This window comes from Eurosta solidaginis, chromosome 4 (genome assembly GCF_040869045.1).
Source record: "Eurosta solidaginis isolate ZX-2024a chromosome 4, ASM4086904v1, whole genome shotgun sequence".
Classification (NCBI taxonomy): Eukaryota; Metazoa; Arthropoda; class Insecta; order Diptera; family Tephritidae; genus Eurosta; species Eurosta solidaginis.
The window spans coordinates 63,203,442-63,226,056 of record NC_090322.1 but is presented as its reverse complement, the minus strand read 5'-3'; the positions used below and the strand labels follow the sequence as shown (position 1 = coordinate 63,226,056).

At 34.6% G+C, this 22,615-nt stretch overlaps 1 protein-coding gene across 1 annotated transcript; it reads right to left on the bottom strand.

Annotated features, from left to right (window-relative positions):
- Positions 1-919: 919 nt before the first annotated feature.
- On the bottom strand, positions 920-22,596 carry RpL37a (ribosomal protein L37a). The gene is made up of 3 exons (XM_067781912.1): positions 22,464-22,596; positions 22,051-22,186; positions 920-1,178 (listed from the first exon to the last, which is right to left on the bottom strand). The coding sequence occupies exons 1-3, from the start codon at positions 22,464-22,466 to the stop codon at positions 1,036-1,038; spliced, it is 282 nt and encodes a 93-aa protein (XP_067638013.1). The 5' UTR covers positions 22,467-22,596; the 3' UTR covers positions 920-1,035.
- Positions 22,597-22,615: the final 19 nt, after the last annotated feature.

The window sequence follows — 22,615 nt, the reverse complement described above, 5'->3', positions numbered from 1 at the left end:
AAAAAATATGGTCCAATTAACATTGCGATGTCCTACGACGGGACCATATACTCCAGCTCCGCATTACGTCAGAGTAATCCATGGAGTACCCACAGTCCAATAAACATCGTGTAGTGATTACAATCATTAAAAACGAGCAATGATCAGCTTACAATATGTTCGTGTAGAAATATGAGTTGGTCCATTGCTGCATTACAGTGGAATACAATGGTAAGTACTCCAGTGGACCACATGATCCAACGATTTTTGCAGGGACACTGGAGTACTTACCATTGTACTCCACTGTAATGCAGCAATGGACCAACTCATATTTCTACACGAACATATTGTAAGCCGATCATTGCTCGTTTTTAACGATTGTAATCACTACACGATGTTTATTGGACTGTGGGTACTCCATGGATTACTCTGACGTAATGCGGAGCTGGAGTATATGGTCCCGTCGTAGGACATCGCAATGTTAATTGGACTCGCGATTTTTGCAGGGGTAGCTACAGCAACAGGGTGTACCGAAAAGCGGAGACGCAACGCTCTGATGGCCATAGGTGGGTATAACATATAGCTATCAGTTGCGATGAATTGTGGACACATATAGAATACATAGAATTAGTGTAGAGGGCGAAACAAAGACACATATTTCAGTTACATCTGAGTATAATGCGTATTGAAATTTAGTAGGACAAAATTTATGCGCAGCAATTTCAGATGTGTATTTATAGTTTGTCGCTTAGCAGTCAATATAAAGTTTAAGCGTAAACGGATATACGCGTGTTAAAAAACACGGCTATTGTAAAAAAATATTATGTAGTTTAAATTAAGTTAATGGTTCTACGGAATTTAAAAATTACTTGTATAAATTATAAAGCAAACAGCATTTACTTTAGCATTGCCTTTAAACATTTTAATAAAATACAGAGTATTGTTTTACAAAAAAGGAAATAATCTTTTATTTATTTTCTCCAAACATTTTTATTTTTAACTACTTATAAACACAACTAAACTATAGACCATATTAAGTCATATGTCTAGCTATAATTATTTAGTTTGCGTGGACTTCTTGGGTTTGGCTTGTGTACCTTCACGGAAACCATTACGGAAACGTCGGCGTACCACTTTCAGATAACGCATACGACCAGTACCAGTGGTCTTCCTCCTCTTGGCTTTCACTGACCAGTTGTCTGCAAGGAAAAAAATAATATTGTACATAAAATCAAAATTCAAATATAAAAACATGTTATTTTAGCTAATGGATTAGTAATCACGGTGTGTAAATGATGAAACTATTCAATAAAACAAACGTATTAAATAAATAGAAGGAGCCCGTACCGGCTGCCAGTCTCTCCGAAGCAAGCAATTGCCATGTATTAATAACTGGTGATATCTACCAGGCGAAAGAAAGAATTACGTGTAATTTTTGGCCTATTATTCTCTACAACAAATCCTAATTAGATAAAAAATAGACTTGAAAGACTTAACAAACAAATCGCTAAACCAAAAAACAAGAAAAGTGGGAGCGCACAACAATTTTGATACTACCGTTGTTGTAACATTTGTACCGTTCCTCTGCTAAAGGCATATCGATTATTATTATTTGCCGTCTGGCTGTTTTTGAAGCAACCGTATTTGTTACGGTGTTTTTTAAGAGCCATAGCACTTTAACTCAGCAGTTTTGAGTTCGGAGCGGAGGTTGTTGCAGCACCTATTCCTAAACTGATGATGATTGGGTTCTATGGAGCCAAAGTAGTATAAAAGATGGTAGGTGTTATTTGTAGTAAAACTTATTAGAGTGATGGTAAATAGCCCTTTTCTGCTTGGTGAAAGGGGAATATTTTGGGTAATAGTCTAGTTGAGGGGTCGACTGCTAATACGCTACCAAAAATATCGAGAGATATTCAAAAGATATTAACGAAAAACCGAAAAAAGACCCGCGGGTACCTCCGAAACCGGGGGTCGGATCCATAGTATTTTTGCGCAGAACACCGTTCTGCGTTGGCGGCCTTCGGCCGCGCTTATAAAAAATAACCCTGGGCTACGCCATGCCAAGTCCGGGTGTGTGGTTTAACCGTGGCTACCGCCACGGTGATGCACAATTTTTTTGGTAGTAGTGCAGTGTAGGGGCCCCACCCTAAAGTTGGGCCAAGATTTTTGAGTGAGGTATCAAAAGACGCGTATTAATCTCGAGAAAAATTTTATCTCTGTCCGGAGATATTTGCAGTTGAAATTGGCGATTTGCATATGGTTGTTGTTGTGTTTGTACCCACAAAAAAAATTGTGCATCACCGGGGCGGTAGCCACGGTTATACCACACACCCGGATTATTGTTCTCGAGATTAATACGCGTATTTTGACACCTCTCTCGATATTTTTTGACGCGTATTAGCAGTCGACCCCTCAACTAGACTATGACCATCATTTGTTGTTAAAGTTTGCGGCAATAGTCTAGTTGAGGGGTCGACTGCTAATACGCTACCAAAAATATCGAGAGAGGTGTCAAAAGACGCGTATTAATCTCGAGAACAATAATCCGATGGCGGAAAAGAAAAATTTGATCTATGTCCGGAGATATTTGCAGTTGAAGTTGGCGATTTACATGTGGTTGTTGTTGTGTTAGTACCCCCCAAAAAAATGTGTGCATCACCGTGGCGGTAGCCACGGTTATGTAAGGCAACCCTTATGATAAGTGTTGAGTGACCATAACATCAATCATTAAATATTAACCACGTCAATTTTTTGACCACACCAATCACTCACCATGAGGGTTACCTTCATAAACGTAACTTCGAATGACGCCAATTAATTTCGCGCATTCAACTCGTCAAGAAGCAAAAGTTTTCAGCAGCTCACATATATATATATATATATACATATATATTAAATTTTCTAAGTTTGTGAACATTTTTATATTCAACAAATAAATTTTAAAAAGAATATATTTAAAGAGTAAAGTTCATCAGTTTCTTGTTTTGGTATTAGAAGCGGTGTATGTGCGAGAAGTCTACGCAATTAATATTGTGTGCCTTACTTAAGTTGCGTTAAAGCGTTTGGGCGATAACCTGCGTCAACTACGACGCAAGAATAAAGATGACCACGATGGTCATCTTACATGGCGACCGTGACGATGGTCGTCTTACATGGCGACCGTGGCCATGCCTGCGGCAAAAGATGGCTCCGGGGAAGAAGAAAATTCCCTGCAGTACAAAATCAATTTAAGGTTTTAAAAAAAATATATATATATGTGCGTGGGGTTATGGACGAAAAAAGTGCGTGGTGGTTGTGCTAATGCAAAAATACGTAAAATAATATAAAAGACAAAGAAAAACTTTGCAAAAATTACATGAAGTAGCATAGAATCATAAAAAGACTACAAAACATTATAAATTACAAAAAGACTACAAAAAAAAAATCATCTTAAAATTTCAAACTCTACAAAAATTACAAAATTTCTAAAAAGTACAAACAAATATATATATCAAAAGAAAAACTACAAAAATTATAAAATTTCAAAAAAAACCAAAACTACAACGAAAAGTGGACTTTTACCCAAAAATTTACATTTAAAATACATATAAAAGAAAATATACATATATACATTTTTGAAAATATAAAGAAGTGTTAGAAAGTTGTGATGGGCTGGAACATACATACATATACATATGTATATATGAACAAAAATTTAATTTTTAATCGGCTGTACCATGCCATAACGGTGATATTAAAAACACAACCACCTGTGACGCCTTTACAGAGCACCGTTAATAGCGGTTAAATATAACCCCAAGCCATTTACTCATCCACAAAAATTCGAGAAAGCAAAAGAAGCTAAAAGACAGAAGCAAGAATGAGAGGCAAAGAAGCAGAAAAAGCATCAGTTGGTAACGGCAGTAACGGAAGACAACACCAACAACAACAAATTTCAGCAGTATACAAGCAAAGGCAGCAAGCAAAGCAGAAAAAAGGTGGTACAGTACCATAATATATACGTATATAAAATTTTAACTTTGTACATACGTAGGTAGTTTGGCTTTCTCAATATATATACATGTATACTATAAACTTAGCAACAATTTTTCGTAATACACATGTAGCCTTCGCATGTAGCAACACAATTTGACACTTTTGATTATAAACATACTTTTCTTAAACATTTGTTTACTACGCATGTAGCAACACAATTTGACACTTTTGATTATAAACGTACTTTTCTTAAACATTTGTTTACTACGCATGTAGCAACATACTTTTTCTACTTTAAAGACAATAACATGTTAAACTAATTAAATTAAGAAATTGAATTTTTCAAATTACTTACATACATAAAATTATTATATTGAAATATAAACATTCAAATTTCGAAAAATTCAAATGTACATTAAGCATAGTAATTTCAAATATACGGCCACCACATGCAAATTATCACGCATATATTACTATATTCTTTCTTTTTCAAACATTAACATGGAACTTGAATTTTTTTATTTTAAATGCGAACACTGCTTCGTAATAAATACAATCGGAAAACTATTTTTTCAAATTTAAACATTTTTTTTAAAACCTTTTTGAAACGCAAATTATACATCAATTTTATATGTATAATACCAAAAATATCAAACCTTTTCGCCAAAATTTTGCGATAATTATTCGAAGCTAATCAATTTTGAAATCTTTCATTGACTTCAAATATCAATATAGACAGGTTACAGTCACATAATGGTAATGGTGAAAATTTATTTTATCGGTGAAAGCTTACTTTTCCCTTTTTCCAATTATTTCTTCGGAAATTGAACATAGTGAATATCATAAACATTTACATATTTTTTTTTGCAACAAATACAGTGCCATTCAAATAGTTAACAATTCCTTCGAAGCATCACACGAATACAGTGTATTCCAAATATTTCAACATATCTTACATTTGCGACTCTTTTCAAACTGTGTATTATATACAGTGTCTTTCAAATATCCCAACAGTTTTTTCTCTTTGCATTATTAAACGAATACAGTGCGGTTAAAATATTTCAACATTCACTTGCATTTACAAAATAAGTCTTAAATACAGCGCCTTTCGAATATGCGAATCTTTACGATTTACCAATTAACTCATCGATTTTGAATATTTCGAATATTCTCTGATTTTTAAACAAAAAAAAAATTTTTTTTAAATTACAAACCACAATTACTGAGCGAATGAATAGTTTCAAATTCATTCTTATATAAACAGTGCCTACAGCGTTAGTTTTAACATTTTTCCGAATTTTTTTTATGAAACATTTTTTTTTTTTTTTTCTGCCACGGAGGTAAACATTTTCAATAAATGTAATAAAGTTTTCAGATGTCAGTTGTCAAATGTCAGATTTTGATTCCAATTTCAAAAATTTACGCTCTAATTTCACTAAAGTTACTAAACGAGTTTTAAATAACCGATCTATCTCAGCGAAAAAATCAATAGAATATGAAGATGCTTTAATTAAAAGCTATAACCAAATCATAATACAAGTAAATTCATATTTTGAAAATCGAGATAAGCCTAGTTCAATAATCGAAAGTTTGTCAAAGTGCAGAGAACAACTCACTAAATGTTTTTCTAGAATTAACTGCAATATAAAAATACCCAAAGATCTTTCTGAATTAATACAAGAAAGCGAATCAAGTTCGGATTTTGACACTGAGGAAGAATTATCTGACGCATCGACAACTTCAGCTTACAAAGCTAGTATTATTAAAAAAAGTCACGTATCTTTTCTTGAGGATTTCCCTGGATTTTCCAATTCACTCCACAATAATAATTTAGACACAATTAGCGAAGAACAACCAACAATGGCGACTTCAGAGCAAAAGAAAACTTTTATTACTATGTGTGCATCCATAATTAGAGAAAACTACAGCGGCGATCCGCTTTCACTTGCATCCTTTATAGATAAAATAGTTTTGATAGAAGATTTGATGGAAGAAAATTTGACAAATACTTTCATTTCGTTTATAAAATCCAAGTTAGAAGGGAAAGCGCGTGAGGCAATTCCAAATGAAGTAACAACAATTCAACAAATAAAAGATGCATTAAAAGGTAGAATAAAACCCGACAACTCAAAAGTTGTTGCAGGAAAAATTGCATCGTTAAAAGTTTTTAATAATAATCATACTGAATTCGCTAAACGTGTTGAGGAACTCTCCGATGCTTTAGAACGATCATTAGTTATAGAAGGAATGACTCAGGAAAAAGCGCACGAAATGGCAGTCGAACAAACCGTCAACGTTTGTCGGCTTAACACTCGCTCAGACCTAGTAAAATCAATTTTAGCGTCAACTACGTTTACTGACTCTAAGGATGTAGTTGCGAAAATGATCGTAGAACAAAATAACCAAACAAGTGAAAGGCAGGTACTAGCGTTTAGATCACGTTATAACAGGCAAAATAATAGTTTTCGAGGTAACTTCAGGTCAAATCAATATAATAGGAACAACTTTTCGAGGTACAACAACAATTTTAACAGAAACAACAATAGCAATTATAGGCATAATAACAACAATAATTATGGCTCGCGAAATAATGGTAATTTTCGAAATAACAATAGCAGGCCCGTAAACAGAAACAACAGCAATAACAACAGTAACAACAACAATCGACGTTCAAATACTACAAATAATGCTAGTGTACGCACTTTAAACGCCAACGGCCCTCAGGAGCGAACACTGGGGGACCAGAATCTGAATTAAATAACGTTTTTCAAAATAAATCAATTTATTGTTTAAACCTGAACTACTCAGATTTTATCGAACTGAATTGTATTGACTCTTTTAAAACATGCACTTTCTTAGTAGATACACAGGCTGATATATCAATTATAAAACTTTCAAGTTTAAAACAAAATGTTTCTATAAATAACAACAATATTATAAATATAACGGGTGTTACGACAGATACAGTTTCAACATTGGGTACCATTAAAACAGAACTTTTTTATTCAAATTTTTCAATTCCACATACTTTAAATGTAGTAGATGACAAATTCAACATACCGTCAGATGGTATTTTAGGCAAAGACTTTTTGAAAAAATACAATTGCATCATAGACTATGCAAACGAGAGCATAACAATTGGCATTGGCAAAAATATTCATAAAATTTCAATTTTACATAATACAACCGATAATACATTGATAATTCCTCCTAGATGCGAAGTTTATCGCTTATTTAAGCTGAAAAAATCTAAACATCCAGTTTTCATAGACGCACAGGAAATTTGTAGTGGTGTGTTCACCGCAAAGTGTATTGTTGACACCAACAATCCGATAATAAAGGTATTAAACGTCACTGACGAGGTAAAATACGTAAGAAATTGTAACATAGTTACGGATGAAATCACCAACTATAACGTGTATAAAATCAATGATCTTTCAAAAGATTCGAAAAGGTCAGAGGAATTAAAATCAATTTTAGAAAAACAAATGCCAAACTATGCCAAACCAAAACTTCTCGATTTATGTCTAAAATATGATGATATTTTTGCACTAAAGACCGATCGTATGACACTTAACAACTTTTATGAACAGAAATTACGATTGACAGATACAAATCCTGTTTACATAAAAAACTACCGTTTACCATACTGTCAGAGAGAGGAAATTAATAAACAAGTTGATAATTTATTGCAAAACGATCTTATAGAACACAGCTATTCCAACTATAATAGTCCATTGATACTTGTGCCAAAGAAAAACCCAAATGGACAGAAATCCTACAGGATGTGTGTTGACTTTAGAGCCGTAAACAAAAAATTGATAGCAGACAAATTCCCACTTGCACGAATAGACGATATTCTTGATAATCTAGGCAGAGCCAAATATTTTTCTACATTGGATCTGTATTCAGGTTTCCACCAAATCCCATTAAATAAAGATTCTAGAGACATCACTTCATTCAGCACTGATCGCGGTGCTTTTCGATGGAAAGTTTTACCATTCGGCTTAAACGTAGCTCCGAATTCATTCTCAAGAATGATGTCAATTGCCTTTTCAGGAATTTCTCCAAACCAAGCCTTTTTATATGTCGATGATCTTATAGTCATTGGGTGCAGCGAAGCTCACCATCTTAAAAATTTAGAACAAGTCTTTCAAACATGCAAACAATTTAATTTGCGTCTAAATCCCGAAAAATGCAACTTCATGCGTTCAGAAGTCACTTTCCTAGGACACAAATGTTCGTCAAAAGGTCTACTTCCAGACGATTCCAAAATAATTGCAATAAAGAAATATCCGAAACCTTCCGATAAAGATGCAGTAAGACGATTCGTGGCATTCGCCAATTATTACAGAAGGTTTATACCAAATTTTGCTTCCATAGCAGCACCTTTAAATAAACTTAGCAGGAAAAGAGTGGAATTTAAATGGGATCAAGCATGTGATATAGCATTTGAAAAACTCCGAAAATCCTTAATTTCTCCTCAAATTCTCCAATACCCAGACTTCAAAAAGGAATTTATAATTACTGTCGACGCTTCAAAAATTGGTTGTGGTGCCATTTTAAGTCAAAATAAAGATGGCATTGACTTACCAATTTGTTTCGCGTCCAAATCATTTAATAATTCAGAACAAAAGAAATCAATAATTGAGTTAGAGCTTTTAGCTATATTTTTTGCAATAAAACAGTTCAGACCATACATATATGGCACACACTTTACAGTCAAGTCCGATCATCGTCCATTAGTTTACTTGTTCAATATGAAAGATCCCTCTTCAAAACTTTCACGTATCAGACTTGAACTGGCAGAGTACAACTTCACTATTGAATACATAAAAGGTAAAACGAACGTAGGAGCAGATGCACTCTCTCGCATCACAATAGAAGAAATAAAAAATTCAGGAACATCAATTTTAGCAGTACAGACAAGATCACAGACAAAACAAGAACAATTAATGCAACAAGAAATACTCAAAGAAGAAAAAGTAAAAGAAAACATAAAATTACAAGTTTATGATAATTTTTCAAACAAATTTTCAAAGAAAATACCCAGAGTAAAATCACAAATAAATTATGATAAAAGTGGTAAAATTACGAATTTTGAATTAAATGCGCATTTAAAACACAAAAAGATTGAGTTAATTAAGGTTGCGTGTGCTAACAAAATAATACATTTAGATGAATTACTTTTGAAGCTACAAAAAGAAGCTGGCAAGCGCAATATTAATATAATTGAATTGCAAAAAAATGATAATCTTTTTAAATATTTTTCGATATCAGATCTGAAAACCACTGGGAATAAAATTTTAAAACATTTAGAAATCGTCCTAACCGAACCCGTAGAAACTGTGACAGACGAAGACAAAAAACAACAATTAATAACAACTTACCATACCGACCCAATTTTAGGAGGACATTTCGGTAGCAAAAAAGTTTATGCAAAACTCAGAACCAAATATTATTGGAAAGGCATGACGCGCGATATAGCGAAATTTGTTAAAAACTGCGAAAAATGTCTTTTGAATAAGGTTAAGCCAAAAACAAAAGAAAATTTAGTCCTAACCGAAACACCATGTAAGCCATTCGACATTGTTGTCATTGACACTATAGGACCTCTACCTCAATCCGATAATGGTAACAAGTTCGCTGTCACCATTATATGCGATCTCAGCAAATACTTAGTAACGATTGCGATACCTGACAAAAGTGCAAAAACGGTCGCATCAGCTATTTTTGAAAATTTCATACTAATATATGGCATTATGAAGACGATTAAAACCGATTTAGGTACCGAATACAAAAATGAAATTTTTTCAGAGTTAACAAAATTATTAAAAATAGAACATAAATTTTCCACAGCGTACCATCATGAAACTCTCGGCACAGTAGAGCGAAATCACAGAGTTTTCAATGAATATTTAAGATCTTTTCTAAATCCCAATTTTTCCGACTGGGATGTTTACTTGAAATATTTTACTTTTCTTCACAACACAACAACAAACACAGTATTCGATAATAAATTCTCACCATATGAATTAGTCTTTGGCAAAACAGCTAATTTACCAAAAGAACTGCAAACCGATAAAATAGACCCGATTTATAACATAGCAAACTATTCGAAAGAAGTTAAATTTCGTTTTCAAAAAACGCACGAATTAGCGAATAAAACAGTTACAGAACACAAATTAAAAAATCAAACCGGATATAACAAAAGTTCACAACCAATATCTGTCAAGGCATTTGACAAGGTATTGCTTGAAAAAGAACCCCGCGACAAGCATAGTAGTATCTATATTGGTCCGTATACCGTAATAGGTATTGACGGCGTAAACGTCACGTTAATTGATGACGAAACGAAAAAGAAAAAAATAGTACATAAAAATAGAATAAGAAAAATTAATTAAATTAAATTTTTAAATTCAAGATTATTTAAAGTTAATCTCTATTGTTAAATTAGAAATAAAATGTTTTTCTTCCAAACCTGAAAAAAAGACAATGAAATCAAATAAATTTAAACAATCATTAAAAATTAAGAACTTAATTCATACAGTAGAATTAAAACACAAAAAAATTGTTTTTAATTATAAAAATTAAATTTAAGTCCTACTTTAGAATTAGACTTTAGAATTTCATTTTTAATTTAGATCTAAACATAGATGTAGATTTAAATTTAGTTTAACAGTCTTAAACTTTTATTAAGATAAAATACATCACGTTTGGGACAGAAGAATTTGGCCAATTCTTCTTTTCCAAAGGGGGATGATGTAAGGCAACCCTTATGATAAGTGTTGAGTGACCATAACATCAATCATTAAATATTAACCACGTCAATTTTTTGACCACACCAATCACTCACCATGAGGGTTACCTTCATAAACGTAACTTCGAATGACGCCAATTAATTTCGCGCATTCAACTCGTCAAGAAGCAAAAGTTTTCAGCAGCTCACATATATATATATATATACATATATATTAAATTTTCTAAGTTTGTGAACATTTTTATATTCAACAAATAAATTTTAAAAAGAATATATTTAAAGAGTAAAGTTCATCAGTTTCTTGTTTTGGTATTAGAAGCGGTGTATGTGCGAGAAGTCTACGCAATTAATATTGTGTGCCTTACTTAAGTTGCGTTAAAGCGTTTGGGCGATAACCTGCGTCAACTACGACGCAAGAATAAAGATGACCACGATGGTCATCTTACAGTTATACCAACACCCGAACTTGGCATGGCGTAGCCCAGGGTTTTTTTTATAAGCGCGGCCGAAGGCCTCCAACTCAGAAAGGTGTTCTGCGCAAAAATACTATGGATCCCACCCCCGGTTTCGGAGGTACCCACGGGTCTGTTTTTTGGTAGTTCGTTAATATCTTTTGAACGAGTTAATATTTTTATTTTCCGCCATCGGATTATTAATACTGATGTCAAGACGCGTCGTTTGAGACCTCTCTCGATATATTTGGTAGCGTATTAGCAGTCGACCCCTCAACTAGACTATTACCAAGTTTGCAAATTTCTATAGCACTTTAAATTACAATTTACACATCTTTCAAAACCTTAATCCACATACATATCTATATAAATTGGCAACGATAAACTTAAATTGCATTTTTGTATATTTCACATTTCATTTTTGCATTGTTTTTACTTATTATAAATGTTTTTATTAAATCAATCGCGCTTTTGTAGCAACATGCACATTTATATATACATACATTGTACAGGTCATGGTTCAACTATATACAGGTTGGCTCATCTGTAAAGCAACAAAATATGTCTGTTCAAATTGTCAAAATCTGTGTATTGGTGTTGGTGCGAATGGTATGGAATGGAAACATAAAACTTAGCAGTTTTTGTATGTGTAAGTAAAATGTTGCCAATGTGTTGGTTTCATTTTGAGTTTGCCATCTCCTTTTGACAATCCCTTCGACCATGCAATGACATAAATAAAATCAGCTGATGAGATGATCCAACCTGTACATAATTGAACCATGGTACAGGTTTACAAGTATGATATGTATGAGACGGAAACAATTTCTTTCCCTTTCTAACACACGGCAGTTTGACACTTGGGTCAGTGTCAAACTAGCGTGGAACCCAGTGGAACCTGCGTGGAACATGAGTTTTGACACTGAACGAAGTGTCAAAATTACCGGGGTTGCTTCGTCGAAAGCGACACAGGGAAGCAAGAAAGGGATCGGAATATCAGATATGGGTTGCTGAGAAGGTACATTTTTTTGAACGAATTTAGTGGGAAGTTTTAAGTGCACCCATATGGGTCCTTCAGAAAATTATAAAAAAGTCTTCAATTGGGGTATCTGAGGACGCGTAGTTATTTCAGAATTAAGAATACAAACACGTGAGTTAAGTTTTTCTACCCGTTCAAAAGTTCTCCGCGAAAAACAGTTTGAAACCAAGGTCGACTGCAATAACCCGTCAAAAAAAGCGGAAAGAAAAATGAATAGACGCGTTTTGTCCTGTTGTCAATAGTCCGAAGAGAAAAAGTATTCGAATTATTGGAAATGAGGCCAAAACGCGTCTATTAATAACTCCCCCGACGCTTTTGGTCGTGTTTTAGCAATCGTCCCCGGTAATAAAGTATCACAATTTGTTAATTAAAATTGTCCAAAATATATGGTTATTAAAGAGAGATGTAATTAAGTGCTCGTTTGAAAGTAAATAAGTATATTTCTTTGTAATATAAGAAAAAAAATTTTAAGCAATTTTCGATAGCAGCTACTAAACTTTTTTTGTCCTAAGAAGTACAACAGTGCCAAATAGCATCCACAAAAAAAACGAACAAGAACAAGCATTTTATCAGGTGAGCGTGGCTGTGTATGTGCGTGCTGCTACATATCCTACTTGTAGACCTGTACAATGTATACATATATATTTTATTGATGGCATTACAAAGCTGTGCTGCCACATAAACAAAAAAAAAATACAAATATAAATATTACCTTACCACCTTTCAGTTAATAAAGAAAAAGGAAAACATATATTTTTACTACTCATTTTGAAAAGTTGAAACACCTTTCTGCATAGGCGGCCTTCTACGCAGAATTACTGTGCATGGCGCAGCCGGTGTTGGATCGGCTAACATAACAATAAACATAAGAGTTATAAGGTAATATCAGCTCGTTCACGAATGCAAAAAAAAGAGCTTTTTCAAATTTTTGGTAAATAAAGACTAGAAAAGCTTAAGATATATATACATCAGATGAAAGGTATTTTTATGAGTTATTTTTCGATTCTGCACTTGTGTGCGTTTTTTAGATGTGGCAGCACAGATTTGTAATGTCATAAAATATATATACCCCTGCAAAAATTGTTGGATTACTTGTTCCATTTGCTTCATGTTGGAGTACGCTAACAATACTCCTTTGCAATGCATTTACGGACCACCATCAGCCGATCATTGCTCGTTTTTTAACGACCGTGATCACAACACGATGACGATCGAACAGAGTTGCCAAAAGTAAAATATTGCATACAAATAAGTGATGATAAAATTTTACTATGGCAACTCTGATAAAATGCAACAGCGCACTGGTTTTATGTATACATACTATAGTATAGACAAATATTAGTTTCTTTATTCACGCAAATGCTAAATAACATAAGAATATTCGTAGTATAAAATATAAAGTTGTATTGCCCCTCTTCATTTACTTTCATTTTAAATTAAATTCACTCCGATAATTCTTTCCGACAACACAATTCTTCTTTAGTACTTTGGCATATGATCCTCTGTGGGTGTTCAATGGAGTACTACAGTGAAAGTACTTTGGAAAGTACTCTCACGTATGTACTCTATGGAATACTCACAAACAAAGCGAGAGTGGGATCACCTACTCCTCTCCTAGGACATCGCAATGTTAATTGGAGCACATTTTTTGTATGAATACAGATTAGTTTTGGAACACTTCTATACTCCCAAAGGAGTATACCTTAAATTATTTATGGAGTACTCGCGTTTTTTGAAGGGTACGTATACAGATATAAAAGTTGTATAGAAATTTGCAAACGTTAACAACAAATAACTTTTAAATTTTAAGTTTGCGCACTTTAAAAGATGTATATTTGTGATCGGGATAACTCTCTCTTTCATTTGATACCAAGTTAAAACCCGAAATCGGGGGGTGCTAAACTAAATCGCTGCCCACGTCGGTACTATTGTCGCTTTTTTCGTTGTTGCAATTAAACAAACGAAAACAAATGAAGGTGGTGGATAGTGTTGCCAGCTCCGCAACAATATCTTTTTATCTTGGTAGAACATTATAAGGTGGTGGCACGTCGACATAAATGCAAAGCAAGATACACTATCAATATATTTTGTTTTGTAAATCTCTGAATAATTTGAAATTAATGTATTTAATTGGAACAAGTGCAGAATACATACATTTGTAAAAAAAAAATAAAAAATTTTAAGCTGATTCCAACGGTAATTCTGCGTAGAACACCTTTCTGCATAGGCGGCCTTCGGCCGCGCTTATAAAAAATAACCCTGGGCTGGTGATGTCCTTCTGCGTAGTACACCCTTCTGCGCAGCACCCAAAATAATATTAGACTACAAATTATTAAGTGTTTTACAAAAACAATATACATTGATAGTGTATGTTTGTTTGCATTTATGTCGACGTGCCACCACCTTATAATGTTCTACCAAGATAAAAAGATATTCACCCTTATCGCGAGTTTTTTTTTCGCCCGAAAATATTCACAGTTTTTGTTCACCCTATCGCAGAGGGTGGCGAAAGAATTTTTCGCGTTCGAAAAAGATTTCACCTTATCGGCAACTCTTTGTTCGGGTGAAATGAACAGCGGGGAAGCCCAAATTTGTTCACTTATATTTTACAGGCCAACGAGAGGAAAACAAAATGTAAGTAATTTTTTGTTTTGAAATTTGGACCTCTTATAATTATATGTACTTTTATTATTAGAAATAAATCAATAAATAATGCACAATCGGAAGCTGAGTGGAAAAAAGTGAAATTCCTGTATTGCTAAGTATGTAAATTTTATTTTTTATGACAACGTATTAGTCGGCCAAGTTATCCATTGTGGACAAAGCAACGGTTCCAAAATGTTGAGCACCTCGCTGAAACAAGATTGGCTAAGACCAACTCCTTGGTCCTTTCCAACGCCTTTCCCTATGCGTAAAAACGAAGACATGTACTCAACTTTACAATTGGTTGAACTCCAAATGTTTGCTTCAATGGGGGCAAGGAGTTTGTAAGATATCTAGCAAATATTAGAATGCCGGCTTGTTTACCCTGTAATATTGGCGAAAAAACTATAACTTGTTATTCAAAAGTGCTGAAATCAGTGAATCATTTAGGTTCGAAGGGTTAGAACTGTCCCTTAATTGCCTCCGAACCGCTTTCACATTAATATTCTCCTCGCGCTCAATCAATACCAACCTAAGTGCAATACTAAACATTATTTTATACATTTTTTATTTCTATTTTTGTTGTATTTTAAGGAAATATACGCTTGTTTACAAAATTTACACAATTGCAAGTAAATTACTTGTTCACTGCTAGTTCACAATAGAGCATCAGCTGTTTCGGAGTGAACTTTTGTTCGCCCGAAATTGCCGATAGGCGGAAAAAGTTCACCCGAACAAAAAAGTGAAGGCGAACACTTTTCCGCGTGAACTTCGCGATAAGGGTGATTGTTGCGGAGCTGGTAACACTATTCACCACCTTTATTTGTTTTCGTTTGTTTAATTGCAACAACGAAAAAAGCGACAATAGTGCCGACGTGCTTTCCGCGAATAACTTTTAAACGAGATAAAAAATATAGTTTCTGCTTTCGGATTCTGAATCTTGACGCTAATACGCGTCTTTTGATACCGCTATCGACATGTGCGACCCGAATTTTAAGTGCAGGACTGAAGTTGAAATTTTACTAAATTTGGAAATTAAAAAGTTTATATTTCATAAACTTAAGAGTTCCCTAGAGCTGCGGATGATAATTTTGTGATTTTTAGGACCCCCTCTACCCCTACAAATCAACAAAAGTTTGAAAATCGTGGCACCTTATATAGGTAGTAGTGCAATTTACGGTACCCACCGAAATTTCGGCCAAGATTTTCGAGTGAGGTATCAAAAGACGCGTATTAATCTCGAGAACAATAATCCCAAGGCGGAAAAGAAAAATTTTATCTCTGTCCGGAGATATGTGCAGTTGAAGTTGGCGATTTTAATGTGGTTGTTGTTGTGTTTATACCCACAAATAAAATTGTGCATCACTGTGGCGGTAGCCACGGTTATACCACACACCCGGACTTGGCATGGCGTAGCCCAGGGTTATTTTTTATAAGCGCGGCCGAAGGCCGCCAACGCAGAAATGCGTTCTGCGCAAAAATACTATGGATCCCACCCCCCGTTTCGGAGGGACCCGTGGGTCTTTTTTCGGTTTTTCGTTAATATCTTTTGAACGGATTCTTGATCGTGACGTGAATACGCGTCTTTTGATACCTCACTCGAAAATTTTGGCCCAAATTTGGGTGGGTACCGTAAACTGCACTATTACCCTTATATAAAATCCAACCCCTTCTGTGTAGTACACCCTTCTGCGCAGCACCCCAAATAATATTAGACTACAAATTATTAAGTGTTTTACAAAAACAAAATACATTGACAGTGTATGTTTGTTTGCATTTATGTCGACGTGCCACCACCTTATAATGTTCTACCAAGATAAAAAGATATTCAACCCTATTCTTGAATCCATCGTATGTTCGATTTTCGTAGATTCTACGAAAGTCCGTTCACTGATCCATCGTAAGTTGGAAATTCGTAGAAAGCCTTCACTGAACTCACTCGAACTGTCAAATCGTAGAGTTTCGTACAAATTTTCTACGACGCGTATCAGCTTGCGGAAAAAAGTGAAATTGTCTCAAATTCAGAATAAAAAGGAATATTAAACAAATAAAATGTAATTATATTATTAAAAGTGATATTTATACTAATTTAATTACAATCTATTGTTATAATAGGTCAAAAATTGTCACAACTCGCCAACAATGTTCCCGCTTACTTGACCTATTGCAGCAGCACCCTGAAATGGTGCTAGGTTTTACAAAGTGCCAAAGGAGGAGGTTAACAAATTTTGGGAAAACATTCCAAATAGTATTGCGCCACCAACAAAAGATGCAACTTCTTGGAAAAAAGTAATGGTTTTGTAATATGTATGCATGTATGCATATCGGCAACAGAGCTTCACAGATTTGGAAGAAAGCTTAAAAGAATTAAATTAAATTACTAAAATATTTATTTAAATGTTTAAGGGTCTTATAATGATGACAATTATTACAAAAACTATAAAACATGATTACACCCTGAAACCTATATTTTTCGTAGAAATCCCTTTTTACGCTACGTTTCTCTTCGTTGCTCATATCTAAGTGTATCATTTGTGGACAAAGCCGCGTTTGGAAAATTAATAAGGCATCTTTCAAAACTTTTGAAAATGTGGTCTGACACATCGGAGTCAAAATTTTTTCCAACTCCGTGCTGATAGCTACATTCGGCAAAAAAAAAACGTAATACCGATGCTAAGCGTATTATAGGAGTCATTGAAGATGACCCACCCAACGGTGTACTTCCTTCATTTATAACACCGAGCACGTAGGTAAACGCAGCCTTGTTTAGGTGGAAAGTTTTTATAAAACACATTTTTTAAAATCTTTATAAGTTCACTAAAACACGGAAACTTTCACATACATAGCCTCTTCTAATTTCAAGACTTCTCGCAGTTTTTAAATCACGCCTTTCTTGCTCATTTTCTTCTAAAAAAGCTGCAAATGATATGGAATCCATTTTAAATGATATAATGCAATTTTAAACTAAAATTTAAGATGAAATTTTTTATTTACAATCGCTCAGCTGACTTCGAATAGCCAAAATTTGTCATTTTATGTTGGCAGCACTTTTTTCGGTTTCACATGAGTTCAGTTATAGCAAATTCTTCGTATTCGTAGCGGAGGGTTGTATTCGTAGATTTTCTACGATGGATTCAAGAATAGGGCTAATTGTTGCGGAGCTGGCAACAATAATCACCAACTTTATTTGTTTTCGTTTGTTTAATTGCACCAACGAAAAAAGCGACAATAGTACCGAGGTCTTTTCCGCGAATAACTTTTAAACGAGATAAAAAATCAGCCCAATTCTAAACCAAAATTCCGTGCGGGTTTTTTCCCTTCTCCCATTCCTCGTATTCTAAATAAAAATTCCTTGTGAGTTTTTTCACTTCTCCCTTTCCTCCTATTCTGAACAATGTTCGAAAAAGCGGAAACCGGTTATGGGAGAAAAGTAGGTATTCAGCCCAATTCTAAACGAAAATTCCGTGCGAGTTTTCTCTCTTCTCCAATTCCTCGTATTCTAAATAAAAATTCCTTGTGAGTTTTTTCACTTCTCCCTTTCCTCCTATTCTGAACAATGTTCGAAAAAGCGGAAACCGGTTATGGGAGAAAAGTAGGTATTATGAATGTGAGGGAGAGGGAGATTTCTCTGCCATTTCATAGGAGTTTTTTCACTTGTTAAATTAAAGGGAATGCATCAAAATAGTTAAAGGAAATTGGTTATTTTAAGAAAGAACACTTATTTGTACAAATTTGTCTAAAAGATGTATTTATATTCTACCACAATATTCTCAGTTCTAATACAACAACAACTACAACCACAATATTCTTTATTTTAAGTTGAAAAGTATATCATAAGCAACGGTAGAGCTCTTGGTATACAAATTTGATGCAGCCATCCAGAAATTGCGCAAGGATTTTTTAATAAGGCTTAAATAGATTTTGGCATATGATGAAGGACGAATTCAACTCAACTTGGCCGCCAGAAAATTGCTTTGCTGAATGAAAGCAGGCAACTCCGGCAGATTTGTGTTATGCGGCCGTCTTCTTCTTATATTCCGCTGTTGATGTGGCTGTGGCACCAATTCATTACTCATTTCAGTGAATACCACATGAAATGCAATAAATACTGTGCAATGTTTATATTTTATTTCTTAATTTCCAACAAATTTGCAACAATAATTAAACTTTTCAATTTTTTAAACAAAATAAGAAATGTGCAACGAAATTTCAATTGACAAAACAGCTGACTTCGAAAATTCGAAATTCCTATTCCCCAATTATTGTTCTCCCTAGGAGAACAGAATTGGAGGAATTTTTCCGCGGGAATAAAAAAATCCGCGAGAACAAAACTCCGCGAGAATATTTAGAATTGGTCTGATTATGAATGTGAGGGAGAGGGAGATTTCTCTGCCATTTCATAGGAGTTTTTTCACTTGGTTAAATTAAAGGGAATGCATCAAAATAGTTAAAGGAAATTGGTTCTTTTAAGAAAGAACACTTATTTGTATAAATTTGTGCTAAGATATGTATTTACATTCTAACACAATATTCTCACTGTTAATACAACAACAACTACAACCACAATATTCTTTATTTTAAGTCGAAAAGTATATCATAAGCAACGGTAGAGCTCTTGGTATACATATTTGATGCAGCCATCCAGAAATTGCGCAAGGATTTTTAAATAAGGCTTAAATAGATTTTGGCATATGACGAAGGACGAATTCAACTCAACGTGGCCGCCAGAAAATTGCTTTGCAGAATGAAAGCAGGCAACTCCGGCGGATTTGTGTTATCCCGCCATCTTCTTATTATGCTCCTCTGATGTTGCTGTGACCAATTCATTACTCATTTCAGTGAATACCACATGAAATGCAATAATGTGCATTGTTTATACCTTATATCTTAATTTCAAACAAATTCACAACAATAATTAAACTTCAATTTTTTAAACAAAATAAGAAATGCGCAACGAAATTTCAATTGACAAAACAGCTGACTTCGAAAATTCGAAATTCCTATTCCCCAATTTTTCTTCTCCCTAGGAGAAAAGAATTGGAGGAATTTTTCCGCGGGAATAAAAAAATCCGCGAGAACAAAATTCCGCGAGAATATTTAGAATTGGTCTGAATATAGTTTCTGCTTTCGGATTCTGAATCTAGACGCTAATACGCGTCTTTTGGTACCGCTATCGACATGTGCGACCCGAATTTTAAGTGCAGGACTGAAGTTTAAATTTTACTAAATTTGGAAATTAAAAAGTTTATATTTCATAAACTAAGAGTTTCCTAGAGCTGCGGATGATAATTTCGTGGCACCTTATATAAAATCCAACCCCGAATTTTGAAATGCACGAACGTCTTCGTTGTCTGTGTACTGACTTCAATAAGCACTGCAAAAACATTGATAGGTGTGACTCACTCCACTTAATAAAAAAATATCTGCTGACTACCTTAAATACGCAATGATTTGGGTGGTTGGCTGGAATCACGTCCTTTCCAACCTCCCACACATCGCAGCCCAACTTGTTGTGTGACAGCACTAATAATCAATCAATTCTCGTTGCTCGGCAGTCTCTCGCACTCCATCCATACATACATACATACTCATCTTATAATATAATTTTGTTCAATTTGTATGCTTCTGTAATTTATCTGTAATCCGTAACTATATTTAGTCTGATTAATTGTTAAATTTGTAGACTAATAAATAAATAAATAAAAAAAATTAGTATGTGTTTTATTGGCTTTGTGGTATCAAAGTCTAATACCGAATTTTTGCAGAAGAGGAAGGCAGACTTACCGGGGTCGTAGGGCAAGCTTCCATGTGGATACTATATCTGCCTGAACTCTAATATATCCTGCATGCGTTCTGACCTCTCCGACCGCTTAGGACATGCTTCCATGGGGATACTATAACAGGCTGAATTCAAATATATCCAGCATGCGTTCTGACCTCGCCAACCACTAAACATCTTTATGTATCTGTATTATTATGGAACCAACGCCCTAATAGCAACCTATGGTCCTAACCTGTTGAAACGGCAAGTTTCCTTGGATTCAGTCACCCAACACCCTTAACACTTAACACAACAAGACGTTGCCTAATGGTACGTAGCGCAAGAAAATTGCGTGCAAAAGTGTTTGTTTCTTGGTAGTGGGCGAGTTTAGTAGTTGTGTTTAAGCGGAGAACCACTCGTCGCAAATTTTGAAGTGGTGCACGTGTGTCAAACATCCACTATATTATATCGATAACAAGTGTCTCGACTATGTTGGTGTAGTCCCAAGTGGATAATGTTGCAGGAATGATTGCTGTCTGGTACCAAAACCGGTGGTTCGTTAGCACTCGCTGCACTTTCTAAAGCATTAGGGCAATTTTTTTAGATTGACAATAACATTGGCCTGCCACTTGGAGCCTGATTTAAGAGCTTTCATGTATAGTTCAGCTTAAATAATAATTATAAGCCCCACTTTCTCATTTAGAAGTTTAAGCTGCAGTTAAAGCTCAAATGAGTTGAATCTTGCCACTTTGGCCGTTCACATAAGGATCTACTCTCACCTCAATTTTAGCGGCTAAAGTTAAAAGAATATACCCTAGTCAACTTTGTAGATTCAGAAATTTATATTACATTTATACTTTGTTCGAACATTCGAGTAAGTTTCATATTGAAAATAATTACAATTCTGTTGTTCATTAATCTATCTGCATGCTTGGGACACAAAGCTATGGACACAGCTAGGGACCTCAAAATACAGAATATTTTAAACTAGGCATGTTAAAGTAATTAAAGTTTCGCAGATATCGGTACGATAAACAAATCATTAATATGGGCATTACTTTTACCAACTCGTAACCATGAGTATTACAACAAGAAACTGACTATTGAAAGCACAAGCTTTTGGTGAAATAAGGATATTACTTTAAAACTTCTTAACACATTTTGGTAATAATTGACAATGTGGGGAAGGATGCGAAGGGCTGAGTCTTGACATCGGGCTAAAAGATCCGAAGGCGAAAAACAAATATATAATTTTTGAGCATAATACATTTCTGAATTATCAGCCTTCGGCCGCGCTTAAAAAAAATACCCTGGGCGCGGGCAAAGCATTTCTTTCTATGCTACGAAAACCGAGCCCGTTCCAATTTAAAGCTGCAGATATCGTATCTATATTAAATGCTACAAAACTTTTATAAGAAAACTATCAGTCATATTTTATACTCACATGAACGCAACTTAGCAGCGGGATATCCACATTGGGAGCATGTTGACTTTTGTATGTGGTACGATGAACGTCCACAGCGACGGCACAAGGTGTGCGTCTTATTATGGCGTTTGCCAAAACTTGAAGTACCTTTCGTCTACAAGGAGAAAGCTCTATTTTAGTATTTTATAATAAACTATCATTTTGTTTGAAATAAGAAAACATCACAATTTGCTCTTTGCCATCATAGCATATTGCTGTCATTTGGAAGCTAGATTTCCATTAATTTCCACATTAATGCCCACAAATACGAGCAATTCCCAAACTGTAAAGTCGACATTCAACAACGCAGCTATTTTTCATTATTGGTAAACTATGATGGCTTGGAAAATCGCGGATTTTAAATGATTTCAAAACAACAAATTTTCGCATACCATCTTGGAAGGCGAACAGCCGTAGAAGAAAGAGGAAGACTTTTGGAACGAAATGAAACCAGACCAAGTATGGCGGTGGTGGACAGCAAGTGTCAAATATCAGGGCTACCACACCACCATGGTTCAACTACCCTACAAGAATACTGACTATC

Bases quoted from the DNA above. Each gene is read 5' to 3' on its own strand.
- RpL37a (XM_067781912.1), bottom strand. The intron at 1,179-22,050 runs GTGAGTATAAAA...TTTTCCTTGCAG, and splicing joins CGCTGCTAAGTTGCGTTCAT to ACAACTGGTCAGTGAAAGCC.